This window comes from Telopea speciosissima, chromosome 11 (genome assembly GCF_018873765.1).
Source record: "Telopea speciosissima isolate NSW1024214 ecotype Mountain lineage chromosome 11, Tspe_v1, whole genome shotgun sequence".
Classification (NCBI taxonomy): Eukaryota; Viridiplantae; Streptophyta; class Magnoliopsida; order Proteales; family Proteaceae; genus Telopea; species Telopea speciosissima.
Window position 1 is genome coordinate 56557283 of NC_057926.1, and position 15498 is coordinate 56572780.

Sequence of the window (15498 nt, forward strand, 5' to 3'; positions counted from 1 at the left end):
GAAGAGAAATCCAAGCTTTCTTATTCATTCATTAATTCATGTACTATGATTATGAAAGAAATAATACCGAAGTAAGAAAGATGCCGATTAATTCCTCTCAAGTAATTGCTTGAACCATTGGGAAGACAACTTTGGATACCTCCTGAGATCTTTGTAGTCAACGTAGACAATGCCAAACCTTGATGTGTACCCTGATTTCCATTCAAAATTGTCAAGCAACGACCACGCAAAGTAGCCAATTACGTTAGCTCCATCATCAATTGCCTTCTTGAGTTGAGTCAAATAGCCCTTGTAGAAGTTAATTCTTGTGGTGTCATACAATCCATTGGGGATAGTAACATTACCAGGATCATCCATGCCTGCCATCAGCCACCAGAAAATTTATATTATGGCCTTCTTTTATTTACTAAAACTCTATACAGGTCATTGAGTCTCATTCCTTATGGACTCCCAAGATAAATTCTACTCATCTATATGTGAAATAGTATGATGTATCCATTTAGACCAAGGAGCTGTCTATCTGTGAAAATTCTAGCAGTGTTTCCCAACTATTAATGGGAAAACATAAGAGAACAAACCAACCAATAAAATTTTGTAGAAGAAGTCCTACCATCTTATCTTTATCAGTAATATACTAGGTTATGAATTTTAGCTTGCTCATACCATTCTCTGATAGAATAACAGTTGGATTCCCATAATGCTCTTTCACATAGGTCAAAACCTTGTACATGCCCCATGGTACATCATACAACCAATAAGAATTTGCCTGCAAATATTCAACTTGTCAGATTGATGAAACCCCAAACAGAAAATCATTTAGGTATCAATTATTCTAAACTATCTTAATGAGGTGAGGAACCCATCATAGAAGCCCAAATTCAATAGGTAACAGAGGATCCTAATTCAAACATTTGTTCAATCATTTCAAATGTAGAAATAACATAAAAACAAAGAAGTATGGTAAATTATGTATACCTTTGGTCCAATAGGTACCCCCTTGCGAGCAACTGCAGAGATTACAAATAAAACAGGGAGAAATAAATGATCAAGATAATTCTTGTGGGTAACATATTTTCTGTTACAAGGTAAATGAAGAAATCTTACAAGCAAATCCACAATGCCAGTCATTCTGATAGCCTGGAATGTAGTTGGTCTGATGAGGATCATACATGTAGTAAGCAGTGTACTCATTAATACCCACAAAATCTGATGAACCCTTCACCATTTCAACTTCTTCTTCTGCGAATTTGGGAAGCCTTTTTCCCACGATATCCTGCATTGTTCTCGGGTATTCACCATATACAATGGGATGAAGGAACCTGCAAAATCAAGAACATCATCCAAGCCACAACGGCTAATATCTTATTAGTAACTGATGGCCAATGCACCCTACATTAATTATGAGGTTAATGTCATTACCATCCAACATGAAAGTCCCTAGCTCTTTGGGCTGCTAGTTGGTCAGCCTTTCCTCTAGTAAGAGGTTCATACCAAACAAAATCCAGGAGAATTCCAATCCGCCCCTTCTGTTCTGCCTACATTTCATGAAAAAGACACCAAAAGACATTATCAGTCATCAAAAGACCGCTATATATAACTTGGACCCAACTGTGGAAGCAGAAAAAGTGATTCTTGCCTGATACTTCTCCCGGTATCTCTTAACTGCAGTTGCATGGGACAAAAGCAGATTATGGGCTACAATATAAGGTTCAGTAGCAGAATTCCCAGCTGTACAGTTTCCAAATGGTTGGGAACATCTTGCTGGAGCAAAGATCCCATTATCATAACCAAGTGCAGCTACAACCCTTGGCTCATTGAATGTCATCCAATTCTTCACTCTATCTCCAAATGTCTTGAAACAGAATTCGGCATAATTGGCATAGTCTTCCCTGTATGTTTTGAAGAGAACCATTGAAGGCTTAATCAAATGGAATACGAACCACAAGTGTTTTGGATTGACAGATTCAACTTCAAATTCCTATTATTTCTATAAAACCAACACAGATTTGAGAGTAGTGCTGTAAGCCTGTAAGGGTGAGCTCATTCTACATTACTTCTATAAAACCAACACAGAAACATACTATATAAGCTTTCTGGTAACCCGAAGTCAACTTTACATACTGCACACCACTCTTCGAAATCACAGAACATGAAAGCAAAAAACCAATCAAATGTGTAATACTTGCAATGCAACATTGTTATATAGGTCAAGCTAGAAAACAAGTTCATCACTCTATTATTCAGTATTGTACTTACACTACTTGGCGGTTTAATAGTCCTCCGTATTTCTGCTCGAGCGCCAATGGAAGATCATAGTGATACAGATTTGCATATGGAATAATGCCTACAGGACACCACAGAATATCAAATACAATATTAATTCCATTCAATGAATGTAAATAGATGATAAGGAAAGATTTGATTAGACATATAAGATCACTCATTCAAACTAAGGAATGATTTGTGGATAATGATGTGCAAGGATCTAAACAGTTATTTCATAAGGGCAGTAGTAGTAAACACAGAAATGTAATTACCTCTCAGAAGCAAGTAATTAATCAACCTATTGTAATAAGCAACTCCCTTCCAATTGACCTTCCCAGATCCATCTAAACAAAGAAAGATATAACATCAGATGGATGTTCCATAGGAGCAAGCAAATTCTAGAAACAAAATTAATTAATAGTTAAAAAAAAATCATACTTGGGAAAATCCTAGACCAGGAAATTGAGAATCGATATGCATCAAAGTTCAACTTTGCCATGATATTCACATCCTCCTGCAACCCACAAGCATCATATTTACTTCTTGAGTAATTTAGTTTACACAAAGAAATATGGCATACCCCAGTTTAGATATTATGCTACCCATGAAAGAAACAAAAAAAAAAAAAACTGTTCAGTGGTTTAAAATATGGGGAAAGTTTTCATACACGGCTGTGTAAGTCGTGTATGTGAGAGGGTGGGAGTTTCAAGGCATTAATTAATGGGTGGGGGTTTATGACTTTTCCAACTCTTTGTGAGAGGGGACACGACCGTGCATGCTTACACGGCCGTTTATGAAAACTTCCCCCTTAAAATATTGCGGGACAGGGCAAGATCAGACCATTCAAGACAGTCAAGCTGGCAGATTGGTAATAACTAAGGCTATGTTTGGAAGGCAAAACAAGATTTTTTTTTTTTTTTTTTTTGAAAATAATAGAGAGAAATACACATAAACTAATATTTTTTTTTGGTAGGAAGCTAATCACTAGTATCATCACTACTTTTGTCATAATATGTTTTTTTTTAAAAATCTTTTTTCTTGCCTTCTAAAATAGTCTAAAAATATGTTTGGTTACCAAGAAATGGATAGAAAAAAGAAAAAACATAATAACACAAAAATAATAATGAAACCAAATATATATTTCTCTTGCTACGTATTAAAAAAGTTTTCAATATTTTTCTTTCCTTTTCTTGCCAATCAAACACATCCTAAGATCTGAATTAGCTTTAGTAAGTCTTCAAGAATAGAGAGGGTTTTCCTAGCTAGACCTAGGGATGTAAATGGATAACCAAAAATCCAAATCCGATCTGCATCCGTATCCGTTTAGGGACATCCGTATTCGTTTAGAGATATCTGGGAAAATATCCGAGTACTTAATAACAAAAAATTAAGTAAATAATGATCTTGAGGGTTTTTTAAGATTCAACAGGTTCTAGAATATGAGGAAAAAACGAATCATGATCTAAGAGATATGGATTGAGAGTGAATTGTATCCGCTAGGGAGAGGAAGGTATGGGTTACACAAGACAGAGATGTAAACGGATGGTTGGAAGTCCAAATTCGATCCGCATCCAAATCCATCCGTATTCGGCTAGGGAATATCCAGATCTGATCACATCCAATCTGTATCCGAGCCAAATCCGATCCGTTTACATCCCTAGCCTAGACTGAACAGGGCAGGTCACAGCCCAACTATTATGGGCTGGATTTGGAATGAGACGCTAAGCCCAATTATTTAACGAGATGGGCCGGCGTGTCCCCAAGGCCTACTTCCAACATCAGAGAGAAAGAGAGAGCTGTGGACATCAGAACAGACATGTGGGCTAACCCACCACTGCGTTTCATTCATATCAACGGCCTTGAATCTCGTGAAAGATAGAAAAACGACGACCAAGGGATTCACGGAAGGTCGCCGTAGATCCTGACACCACTGAAACTGAAAGGACCGAAAGTGAAAAAACCGACGCACAAATGCATTAGCGATTCGTACACATCCACAGAGGGATAGTCAGATCGGAATCTTTTCTTTAATCTTAACCTAGTTATCATCGATTTTTATTTGAACAGAAAAAAAAAATAAAAAAATTTGGGAATGGATAATTCAAAAATATTAGCGATTACTCCTGCAAAATCAGAGTTACTGAAGAAGAAGAAGAAGAAGAAGTTAGGGAAATTATAATTAGTGTCGGCAATCGGGAAATTCACCTTGTAGCGGTGATACTGGTCCACCGCAACCTCAGCAGTTGCATTATTCGCAATCATTCCTGCAAGTTTCACATAATAATCACATTACAAAGCCAAAAAATTGAGTTACAATCCAGTGAATTCTGTGAAAAAAAAAGCAGAAGAGAGAAGAAAGGAAGAATGGCAGAGAAAGTGTGGGTTGTGAACTACCTGGAATTTTGACGAAGGCGTCCCAGATGCTGGGACCTCTGCCATCTTTGCTAGCCATGCCTTCGACCTGATACGCCGACGTCGCAGTCCCAAAGATGAAACCTTTTGGGAAGCTCTTTCTGGACAGTCCTCCCGTATCGAAAATCCTCTTCTCTGGCAATGCATCTAGTTCTGGTTCGGAACCAGACGAAAGGGTCAACACGCACAGACAGACTAACAAGAACACCAAAAGAGCCCTTATCTTCTTCATTCTTCGATGACGAGAGAGGGAGAAGATAAAGGACATTATGATTGAATTGTGTGAATTTATAGTGTAGAATGTAGAGAGAATTTATAGTGTAAAGAAGAGAAGAAGAGCAGAAGAAGAAGAAGAAGAAGAAGAAGCACAGATGCTGATGATAAGGACAACAGTCACAACACACGAGCTCTGCCCTTTAACAAAAGAGTCAAAAGGTCAAATACCTGTTTGTTACAAAATGGGCTACACCTACACCGAAATATTACGGTATAAGGTACCCAATCCTGTTGAATCCGATATCGCCCGTATCGCGAATACCAATCGATGCCGATCCGGGGTAAAATGATCCGATCGGGCTCAATACAATGGATCCGTATTAGTATCAACACGAATGCCGATTTGTATCAATAAAAATGAGTTGATTCACCCAAAAAAAATTAAAAAACAATGAATTGTTTTTAAAATTTAAGCCTTATACAAGAGATATGGCCGGATATGAATTGTATTGATATCGACATTTGATCTATATGGGCATCGATACTGATATTGATAGATACCTGTTACCTGTAACCTTGGATCCATCCCGTTGAATTCAAACAATGTGACAATTTTTTTTCCGATCAAAACAAATATCAGCCCTTTGACAGAGAAGGATGCTTCCACTGGGCCCGGGTAGATCCAACGGGTTCCCTAGGAGACTACTGACATACTTAAGGATGTTTCGTGTTCATATTCGTTTAGCACTATTCGAATCCGTTCGAAAGCTAAACGGATGCGGATACGGATAGGCTATAGCTATCCGAAAAATTATATTTACATGTAAACGGATAAAATATCCGATCTGTATCCGCTTCCGTATTGGTTTAATACTATTCAAATCCATTCGAAAGCTAATGGGATGCAGATGCAATTATAGCACTATTCGAGCCAAATCTTATCCGTTTACATCCATAGACATAGTGACATGGAAGGAGGTTTCTTTTTTCAGGCGGTGTGGGATATGATTTTAGTGCACGATATTGGATTGGGTATCGTTCACTTGTAAAACCGATCAATACAGTATCAACATGGATTGGTTGTATCAGACAAATTTGTCCATGATTTTCTTTAAAAAATAATATATATATATATATTTTTTTTTATTATTTATTTTTATCTATTTATTTTTTATATAGTTTTACCGTTTGTCAACACTGTTTTACTGATATGATATCAACACAGTATCAGGATTGATGAATAGTGAACCTGATATTATCATGATGTGGGTGGCAGGAGGAGGCCAGAAGGGGTTGGGGGTAGGAGAGAGTGATTATTGCGGTGTTCCTCCTTTTGAGGAAGAGGAAGGGTGGGATTAATAAAAAATTTATAAAGAAAATATTAAAAAAAAAAAAAAACGAGGAGAGAGAAGGATACCGAGTGTATTTTAGGTTGTTGATTTAAATTTTTTTAAATCATTTTGAGATTTGGTAAATCTTTTCCACGTGATATTTTGTGATTGTAAAACATAAGATAGTATACTCATGTTGCACGTGTTCGTTCTTTTCGTCTTTAATGCCAGTTCAGAAATAGTTCAAATCCTTCCAACTGGCTAGTTAAGGATCGAAGACCTCCGGACAAGCAATGAATGAAGTGTTAAATTAAATTAGAGAGAAGCAACTTAAAAGCGGATCAGGATCCTCTGCAGTACCGGTGGGGCGACATGGCAAACATGGCCTTAGCTGTGCCGTCGGATGTGCACTGTCGCCCCGCTGATACTGCAGAGGATTTTAATCCATTAAAAACCATCAGCTTCCAATCCAAACTCCAACATTGCAAATTGTCAACTTGGCCTTGGTTTACCAAAAAAAGGAAAAAACTTGGCTCTTATTTATGGCCTTCTTTCTCTACGGGGTCGCATCATAAGTTGCAATAGTCCTTCTTAGAAAACTACAGTCTTGTTCTTAATTGATTATTGATTCGCCCCCTGCACCACAAGCTTGATAACTAGTGCGGTAATGCTAACTAGTATAACAACAGAAGCACACAAAATACCCGCCGCACCTCCAAGAAATCCCGTCCTTTCATGGGGGTGCGGCGGTCAAGATAGAAGAGAACTCCAACCTTTCTTTTTTTCATTCATTAATTCGTGTACTATGATCATGAAAGAAATAATACCCATAGTTCTACCACACACACACATACACAAAGATGAAAGATAAGAAAGATGCCGATTAATTCCTATCTCACTGAAGTAATTGCTTGAACCATTGTGAAGACAACTTTGGATACCTCCTAAGATCTTTGTAGTCAACATAGACAATGCCAAACCTTGATGTGTACCCTGATTTCCATTCAAAATTGTCAAGCAACGACCATGCAAAGTAGCCAATCACATTTGCTCCATCATCAATTGCCTTCTTGAGTTGAGTCAAATAGCCCTTGTAGAACTTAATTCTTGTAGTATCATACAATCCAGTGGGGATAGTAACATTACCAGGATCATCCATGCCTGCCATCAGACACCAGAAATATTATCTTCTGGCCTTAACTTTTATTTACTAAAACTCTCTATCCAGGTCATTGAGTCTCGATCCTTATCGTCTCCCAAGATAAATTCTAATCATCTATATGTGAAATAGTATAATGTATCCCATTTAGACCAAGGAGCTGTCTAGCTGTGAATATAAATTCTAGCAGTATTTCCCAACTATTAATGGGAAAAACATAAGACAACAAACCAACCAATAAAAATTTGTAGAAGAAATCCTACCATCTTATCTTGATCAATAATAAATTAGGTTATGAATGTTAGCTTGCACATACCATTTTCGGATAGAATAACAGTTGGATTCCCATACTGCTCTTTCACATAGGTCAAAGCCTTGTACATGCCCCATGGTACATCATACAACCAATAAGAATGTGCCTGCAAATATTCAACTTGTCAAATTAATTGATGAAACCCCAAACAAAAAATCATTTAGGTATCAATGATGATTGTAAACTATGTTAATGAGGTGAGGAACCCATCATAAAGCTTAAATTCGTTTAGTAACAGAGGATCCTAATTCAAAACTCTGTTCAATCATTTCAAATGTAGAAATAACATAAAAACAAAGAAGTACGGTACGGTATATTATGTATACCTTTGGTCCAATAAGTACCCCCTTGCGAGCAACTGCAGAGATTACAAATAAAACAGGGAGAAATGAATGATTAAGATAATTCTTGTGGGTAACATATTTTCTGTTGCAAGGTAAAGGAAGAAATCTTACAAGCAAATCCACAACGCCAGTCATTCTGATAGCCTGGAATGTAGTTGGTCTGATGAGGATCATACATGTAGTAAGCAGTGTACTGGTTAATACCCACAAAATCTGATGAACCCTTCACCATTTTAACTTCTTCTTCTGTGAATTTGGGAAGCCTTTTTCCCACGATATCCTGCATTGTTCTCGGGTATTCACCATATACAATGGGATGAAGGAACCTGCAAAATCAAGAAGATCATCTAAGCCACAACGGCTAATAACTTATTAGTAACCGATGGCCAATGCACCATACATTAATTATGAGGTTAATGTCATTACCATCCAACATGAAAGTCCCTAGCTCTTTGGGCTGCTAGTTGGTCAGCCTTTCGTCTAGTAAGAGGTTCATACCAAACAAAATCCAGGAGAATTCCAATCCGCCCCTTCTGTTCTGCCTACATTTCATGAAAAAGACACCAAAAGACATTATCAGTCATCAAAAGACCAGTATATATAACTTGGATCCAACTGTGGAAGCAGAAAAACTGATTCTTGCCTGATACTTCTCACGGTATCTCTTAACTGCAGTCGCATGGGACACAAGCAGATTGTGGGCTACAATATAAGGTTCAGTAGCAGAATTCCCAGCTGTACAGTTTCCAAATGGTTTGGAGCACCTTGCTGGAGCAAAGAACCCATTGTCATAACCAAGTGCAGCTACAACCCTTGGCTCATTGAATGTCATCCAATTCTTCACTCTATCTCCAAATGTCTTGAAACAGAATTCTGCAAAATTGGCATAGTCTTTCCTGTGTGTTTTGAAGAGAATCATTAAAGGCTTAATCAAATGGGATACGAACCACAAGTTTTTTGGATTAACAAATTCTACTTCAAAATCTTATTATTTTTATAAATCCAACACAGATTTGAGAGCAGTGCTGCAAGGATGAGCTCGTGCTGCAAGGATGAGCCCAATCTACTTTACTTCTATAAAACAAACACAGATTTGAGAGTAGTGCTGTAAGGATGAGCTCATTCTACACTACTTTTATAAAACCAACACAGATTTGAGAGTAGTGCTCTAAGGATGAGCTCAGTCTATATTACTTCTATAAAACCAACACAGAAACATGCTATAGAAGCGTTCTGGTAACCCGGAGTCAACTTTACATAATGGACACCACTCTTCGAAATCACAGAACATAAAAGTAAAAAACCAATCAAATGTGTAATACTTGCAATGCAACATTGTTATATAGGTAAAGCTAGAAAACAAGTTCATCACTCTATTATTCAGTATTGTACTTACACCACTTGGCGGTTTAATAGTCCTCCGTATTTCTGCTCGAGTGCCAATGGAAGATCATAGTGATATAGATTTGCATATGGAATAATGCCTACAGGACACCACAAAATATCAGATACAATATTAAATCCAATCAATGAATGTAAACAGATGATAGGAAAGATTTGATTAGACATATAAGAGCACTCATTCAAACTAAGGAATGATTTGTGGATAATGATGTTCAAGGACCTAAACAGTTATTTCATAAGAGCAGTAGTAGTAAACACAGAAATGTAATTACCTCTTAGAAGCAAGTAATTAATCAACCTATTGTAATAAGCAACTCCCATCCAATTGACCTTCCCAGATCCATCTAAGCAAAGAAAGATATAACATCAGATAGATGTTCCATTGGAGCAAGCAAATTCTAGAAACAAAAATTAATAATAAATTAAAAAAAGAAATCATACTTGGGAAAATCCTAGACCAGGAAATTGAGAATCGATATGCATCAAAATTCAACTTTTTCATGATATTCACATCCTCCTGCAACCACGAGCATCATATTTACTTCTTGAGTAATTTAGTTTATACAAAGAAATATGGCATACCCCAGTCCAAATATTATGATAACCATAAAAGGGTTGGGGGGGGGGGGGGAACTGTTCAGTGGTTTAAAATATGGTGTGGCTGGACAAAGATCAGGCCATTCAAGACAATCAAGCTGGCAGTTTGGTAAGAACAAAGTCTTTGTTTGGAAGGCAAAGTAAGAAAAGATTTGAAAATGAATAGAGAGAAAGACACATAAACTAATCATTGATATCATCATTACTTTTGCCTCATTATGTTTTTCTTTTCTTATATCTTTTTTCTTGCCTTTCAAAACAGCCTAAAAGTATGTTTGGTAGACAAGAAATAGATAGAAAAGAGAAAAACATAATAAGACAAAAATAATAATGAAACCAACGATGAGTTCATGTGTCTTTTCTCTTTCTATATATTCCAAAATTTTCAATTTTTTTCTTTTATTTTCTTGCCAACCAAACATACCCTAAGACCTGAATTAGCTTCATTAAGCCTTCAAGAATAGACAGGGTTCTCCTAGAATACAAACCAGCTATTGTGGGCTGGATTTGGAATAAGATGTTAATCCAATTATTTAAAAGAGATGGGATTGGGCCTTTTGTGTCTCCGAAGCCTAAACCATGTACAATGTACATCCGACTTCCAACATCAGAGAGAGACATGTGGACATCAGAACATCAAAACACCATGTGGACGGGGAACCACAACTTTTTTTTATTCATATTAACGGCCTTGAATCTCGTGAAAGATAGAAAACAACGACTAAGTCTATGTTTGGAAGCCAAGAAAGAAGAAAAAATTCAAAAAACTTTGAATTTGATGAGAGAGATAAATACATAAACCAATGATTGTATCATCATGTTTTTTTGCCTTATTATGTTTTCTCTTTTCTTGGCTTCCAAACATAGCCTAAAGAATTCACGAAATGTCGTCGTACATCCTACGCCACTAAAACTTAAAGGACAAAAAGTAGAAAACCGACACAACGCATTAGCGATTCGTACACATCCACAGAGGGATAGTCATATAGGAATCTTTTCTTTTTGTCATATCAAGTGTGACGCCGACATACTTATCATCGATTTTTACTAAAAATTCCATGATTTATCAATCTTGTACTATTTTTCATATAGCACATTTTTGCGAAAGAAAATAAAATAAAATACATAAAAATAAGTGAGATTACCCTTGTCTGGAAGTGTCTAGGCTCAGTGTAGGTAACCTTTTTTTGCCTTAACGTGTTGCCGGAAACCTCTGAAAGCCGTTCCAAGTTGGATGTACTGAATGGTAGAAGGAGTGAACAAGGGGTAGTTGCAGAATTTTTTATGGCTTTTGGAGCATGATCTGGGAATATTGCGAACATGGATTGAAAGAGGGGAGAATGGGCTTCATGAAGGTAATTTTTTCATGATTTTTCGGTATGTCCAACCCTTCCAAAGCGAGCCCAAAAGGTCTTCGAAGCATTGAAGGCAGAGGACCAAGTAGTTGGGCTGCAGTTGCAGGCTAGTTGGGCACACATGGGGTGGTGGCAGGCTTGACTTGCACTGTGCTGGGCCTGCTGGACAGTGCCTAGGCCGGTGGAAGCTCTGCTTGGAACGCATGTGGACCCACCAAGCTGCCAACCCCAACTTGGTCCCCTGCCTTCAATGCTTTGGAGGGGTTAAAGACACCAAGAATTCGTGAAAAAAATAGGTACACGAAGTTCTTGCTCCCCTCTGTCCATTTACACCCTAAAAATCCTTCACAATAGAGAAATAAAATTACCGAAAGACCCTTGGTTGTTAAGGTTTTACCATTTGGGTTGCGTACTTTAAGCGGCATTTCGGGTGATTCCGGTGAACTTCTCCAACCATTGAAGGTTACCTACACTGAGCCAAGACCCTTCCACACTTCAAGGGTACTTTTCCCAACTTTGTTTTATATTTTTTATAATTATTATTGATTTTGTTTGTGAAAAAATGCTTGTTTTCGGCAGAAAAAATCCTTTTAAATAGCACAAGGGCGATAAAATCACGTAATTTTTAGGGGAGATGTTACCCATTATGTTTGATGTTCACTGACTTTCCATGATCTAAATCATATTCTTTTGGACACTTTTACCCCTATGAAAGTTTTGGGTTTTTGCAAGAGTGGGGCGTACATGATGAGATTTAGGCTTAGCTATTGACACAGGTGTAAAGTTCAAGTTTTGTTTAGCATTTCACTACTTTGTTTTGATCTAATTCGGATCTTAAATATTTATTTTTTTAATTTTCTTTTTTTTATCCTTGCTTTTACCTTCCAAAAAAATGCAAAAACTAAAATAAATGTAATAAAATTACAAAAAAATAACAGCATGTTAATTAAATTATGCTTGAATTTATAGAGTTATTACCCACTGCCATAAATGCATGGATCATTTTTGAATATGTTCCCCACCTTTTTTAGGACATTGTCGTCATTTTAGAATTTGTTGTAAAAAATGAGGAAAATAAAAAAATGACATGAGCATGCTGTTTTCATAAAAGTATATTTGATTGGTAAGAAATTGATAGAATAGAAAAAAACATAATAAGACAAAAATAATAATAAAATCAATGATGAGTTCATGTAACTTTCTCTTTCTACGTATTAAAAAGTTTCAATCTTTTTCTTTCCTTTTCTTGCTGACCAAACACATCTTAAGATCATTAGTTTTAGTAAGCCTTCAACAATAGACAGGGTTTTCCTAGCTAGACTGAACAGGGCAGAGCAGGTCACAACCCAACTGTTATGGGCTAGATTTGGAATGAGACGCTAAGCCCAATTATTTAAACAAGATGGGCTTGGAAAGGCGTATCCCCAAGGCCCATAACGTGGACAGTGTACATTCGACTTCCAACGTACATCAGAGAGAGACATGTGGACATCAGAACATCAGAACACCATGTGGGGTGGGACCCGGGACTGTATTTCATTCATATCAACGGCCTTGAATCTCGTGAAAGATAGAAAACGACTACCAAAAGACTCACGAAATGTCGTCGTAGATCTGACACCACTGAAACCGAAAGGACCAAAAGTAAAAAACCGACGCACAATGCATCAGCGATTCGTCAGATCGGAATCTTTTCTTTAATCTTACCCTAGTTATCATCGATTTTTATTTGAACAGAAAAAAAAAAACAATTTCTTGGGAACGGATAATTCAAAAATATTAGCGATTTCTCCTGCAAGATCAGAGTTACTGAAGAAGATGAAGAAGAAGTTATAATTGGTGTCGGCAATCGGGAAATTCACCTTGTAGCGGTGATATTGGTCCACTGAAACCTCACCAGTAGCATTATTCGCAATTATTCCTGAAAGTTTCACATTAGGAAGCCAAAAAACAGAGTTACAATCCAGTGAATTCTGTGACAAAAAAGCATAAGAGAGAAGAAAGGAAGAATGGCAGAGAAAGTGTGGGTTGTGAACTACCTGGAATTTTGACGAAGGCGTCCCAGATGCTGGGACCTCTGCCATCTTTACTAGCCATGCCTTCGACCTGATACGCCGATGTCGCAGTCCCAAAGATGAAACCTTTTGGGAAGCTCTTTCTGGACAGTCCTCCCGTATCGAAAACCCTCTTCTCCGGCAATGCATCAAATTCTGGTTCGGAACCCGACGAAAGCGTCACCACGCACAGACTGACTAACAAGAACACCAAAAGAGCTCTCCTCATCTTCTTCATTCTTCGATGACGAGAGGGGGAGAAAGAAGATAAAGGACGGTATGGAGGCCTGGGCGGTAGAGTGGGTGAGTGGGTGAGTGAGTGAGATTTATAGTGTAGAGAAAGAGCAGAAGAAGACGAAGAAGAAGAACAGATGATCGTACGGGCTAAGGACTAAGGACAAACAACTTGGCTCATCGGTTGATGTAGAATTTTACTGTGACATTATGATCTGAACATGGGTAAGCATTAGGAAAAAGCAGGAGGTAAATGTGACTTTTCTTGGCATTGGTGTGTGGTGTGCGGTGTGTGTGATTATACTTTCATAAAAAAGAAGGGGTGTGTGGGTTTGTTTAGTCCCACGTCGGGTTTGTAAGTGTGGTGTGTGTTATGTATATTCGTCATTCCACGGTCTTAAAAGTTGATTAATCTTTTAGGATTAATGCGTCATTTGTGTGATTACACTTTCAGAAAAAAAAAAAATGAGACTCTTCTCGTTACCCCTCTCAAGTGCGGTGCAACACTGCCCAATGCACATTCATGGTCACTGTGATGTGAGATGTGCATTGAGCAGAACGCTTACTTTCTAGGTTCAACAATTTCTTTTTCAACGTTAACTTATCACTTGTGATCTTGGGTTTGATACCAATTGTTTTGTGTTTGATTTTAAAGAGCAATATGACCCGGTCTATATTGCATTGCTATCGACATTTGATCTCCATGGTCATCATAATGATTTATGTAACCGTGCCTATGGTATGTCCGTTGGCCCACTTTGAATCCTAAATCACCATTGGCCCAGACGCTTGTGTAAATACCACATGACTAAGTAAAGATTTCTTGCCCTTACAAATATGAGCGATATTAATAATTTGTTACTTGTGATCTTGGTTTTGATATCAATTGTTTTGGGTTTGATCTAAAAAAATAATAAGGTGATATGATGCAGTGTCTATTGCTTTGCTATTGACATTTGATCTAAATGGTCATCATAACGATTTCTATGATATGTGCCTATGGTATGTTCGTTGGCCCACTTTGAATCTTTAATCCATTAGCTTAGACGTTTGTGTAGATATCATGCAATCAAGTAGAGATCTCTTGCCCTTATTAATATTAGTGATATTATCTATTCATTTAAAAAAAAAAAAAAAAAACAACAGGAGAACACCTCCAGGTCGAACAATGCATGTCACCCCTATGCCCAAACACAGGGCCATGTGAAATCACTATTGTACCTCTTGTCATTTCCTTCTTTCCAATGGATGCGACTGTTATTACATTCTCTGTGTCTGGGCGCAGGGGTATGCTGCGGATCCGGGTGGCATCGTCTCTTCCAAAAAGATATTACCTATTCTCCTAAAATTCCTGGTGTGAGTGAAAATTGAAATTCATCTCAGATAACGTTTTTACGTCAGAAAAAGCCGACGACAAAGGGTGTGAAGATTAATTTCTTGGCCTGATAATAATGGTTATTTTATCCAAACAAGCAAGACAAAGGGGGTAGGGGGCGGGCCATTTGCTTGAAACGATTTCAAAGGTTACTTGTTGGAAACTTGGGTGTCGGTTACAAGGAGCCAAAATCAATGCATTTATGGTTCAGTTTTCTTGTATGGATGGAGAAATGGAACTACCTTGTGGCAGAATAAAGGAGTGAACCTATGAGATAAGATAAAATGGTATTATATATATAGAAAGAGGGTATTGATGTGGAAGTTTTTTACTCCAAATCCCACTGTGGACCACCGACAGACCCACAACAATAATGGCATTCGTGACACATGGATAAAGAGAACAAAAAAGAGAAGGGAATTTACAATTGGACACTAGT

The 15498-nt window shown here is 37.5% G+C and overlaps 2 protein-coding genes across 2 annotated transcripts; both read right to left on the reverse strand.

Moving 5' to 3' along the window:
* Positions 1-4909, reverse strand: LOC122645424 (beta-glucosidase 44-like). Its single transcript, XM_043838729.1, has 11 exons — positions 4660-4909; positions 4471-4529; positions 2704-2779; positions 2538-2609; positions 2257-2344; positions 1637-1889; positions 1420-1535; positions 1105-1319; positions 976-1007; positions 664-766; positions 1-359 (listed from the first exon to the last, which is right to left on the reverse strand). Exons 1-11 carry the CDS (start codon positions 4907-4909, stop codon positions 88-90), a joined length of 1536 nt encoding a protein of 511 aa, XP_043694664.1. The 3' UTR covers positions 1-87.
* A 2071-nt stretch (positions 4910-6980) lies between these two features.
* On the reverse strand, positions 6981-13595 carry LOC122645789 (beta-glucosidase 44-like). The gene is made up of 11 exons (XM_043839153.1): positions 13436-13595; positions 13259-13317; positions 9886-9961; positions 9717-9788; positions 9437-9524; positions 8680-8936; positions 8467-8578; positions 8152-8366; positions 8023-8054; positions 7700-7802; positions 6981-7385 (listed from the first exon to the last, which is right to left on the reverse strand). The coding sequence occupies exons 1-11, from the start codon at positions 13491-13493 to the stop codon at positions 7120-7122; spliced, it is 1338 nt and encodes a 445-aa protein (XP_043695088.1). The 5' UTR covers positions 13494-13595; the 3' UTR covers positions 6981-7119.
* Between the last annotated feature and the right edge of the window lie 1903 nt (positions 13596-15498).

What these genes read in the sequence shown, in the direction of transcription:
- LOC122645424 (XM_043838729.1), bottom strand. Translation starts at nt 4,909, where the DNA reads ATGAAGAAGATAAGGGCTCTTTTGGTGTTCTTGTTAGTCTGTCTGTGC. An exon ending in ACCAGTATCACCGCTACAAG is followed by an intron (nt 2,780 to 4,470) that starts GTGAATTTCCCG and finishes TGTGGGTTGCAG; the next exon opens with GAGGATGTGAATATCATGGC. An exon ending in GGGTACCTATTGGACCAAAG is followed by an intron (nt 767 to 975) that starts GTATACATAATT and finishes GAATATTTGCAG; the next exon opens with GCAAATTCTTATTGGTTGTA.
- LOC122645789 (XM_043839153.1), bottom strand. Translation starts at nt 13,493, where the DNA reads ATGGCTAGTAAAGATGGCAGAGGTCCCAGCATCTGGGACGCCTTCGTC. An exon ending in CTATTAAACCGCCAAGTGGT is followed by an intron (nt 8,937 to 9,436) that starts GTAAGTACAATA and finishes CAAAACACACAG; the next exon opens with GAAAGACTATGCCAATTTTG. An exon ending in GGGTACTTATTGGACCAAAG is followed by an intron (nt 7,803 to 8,022) that starts GTATACATAATA and finishes GAATATTTGCAG; the next exon opens with GCACATTCTTATTGGTTGTA.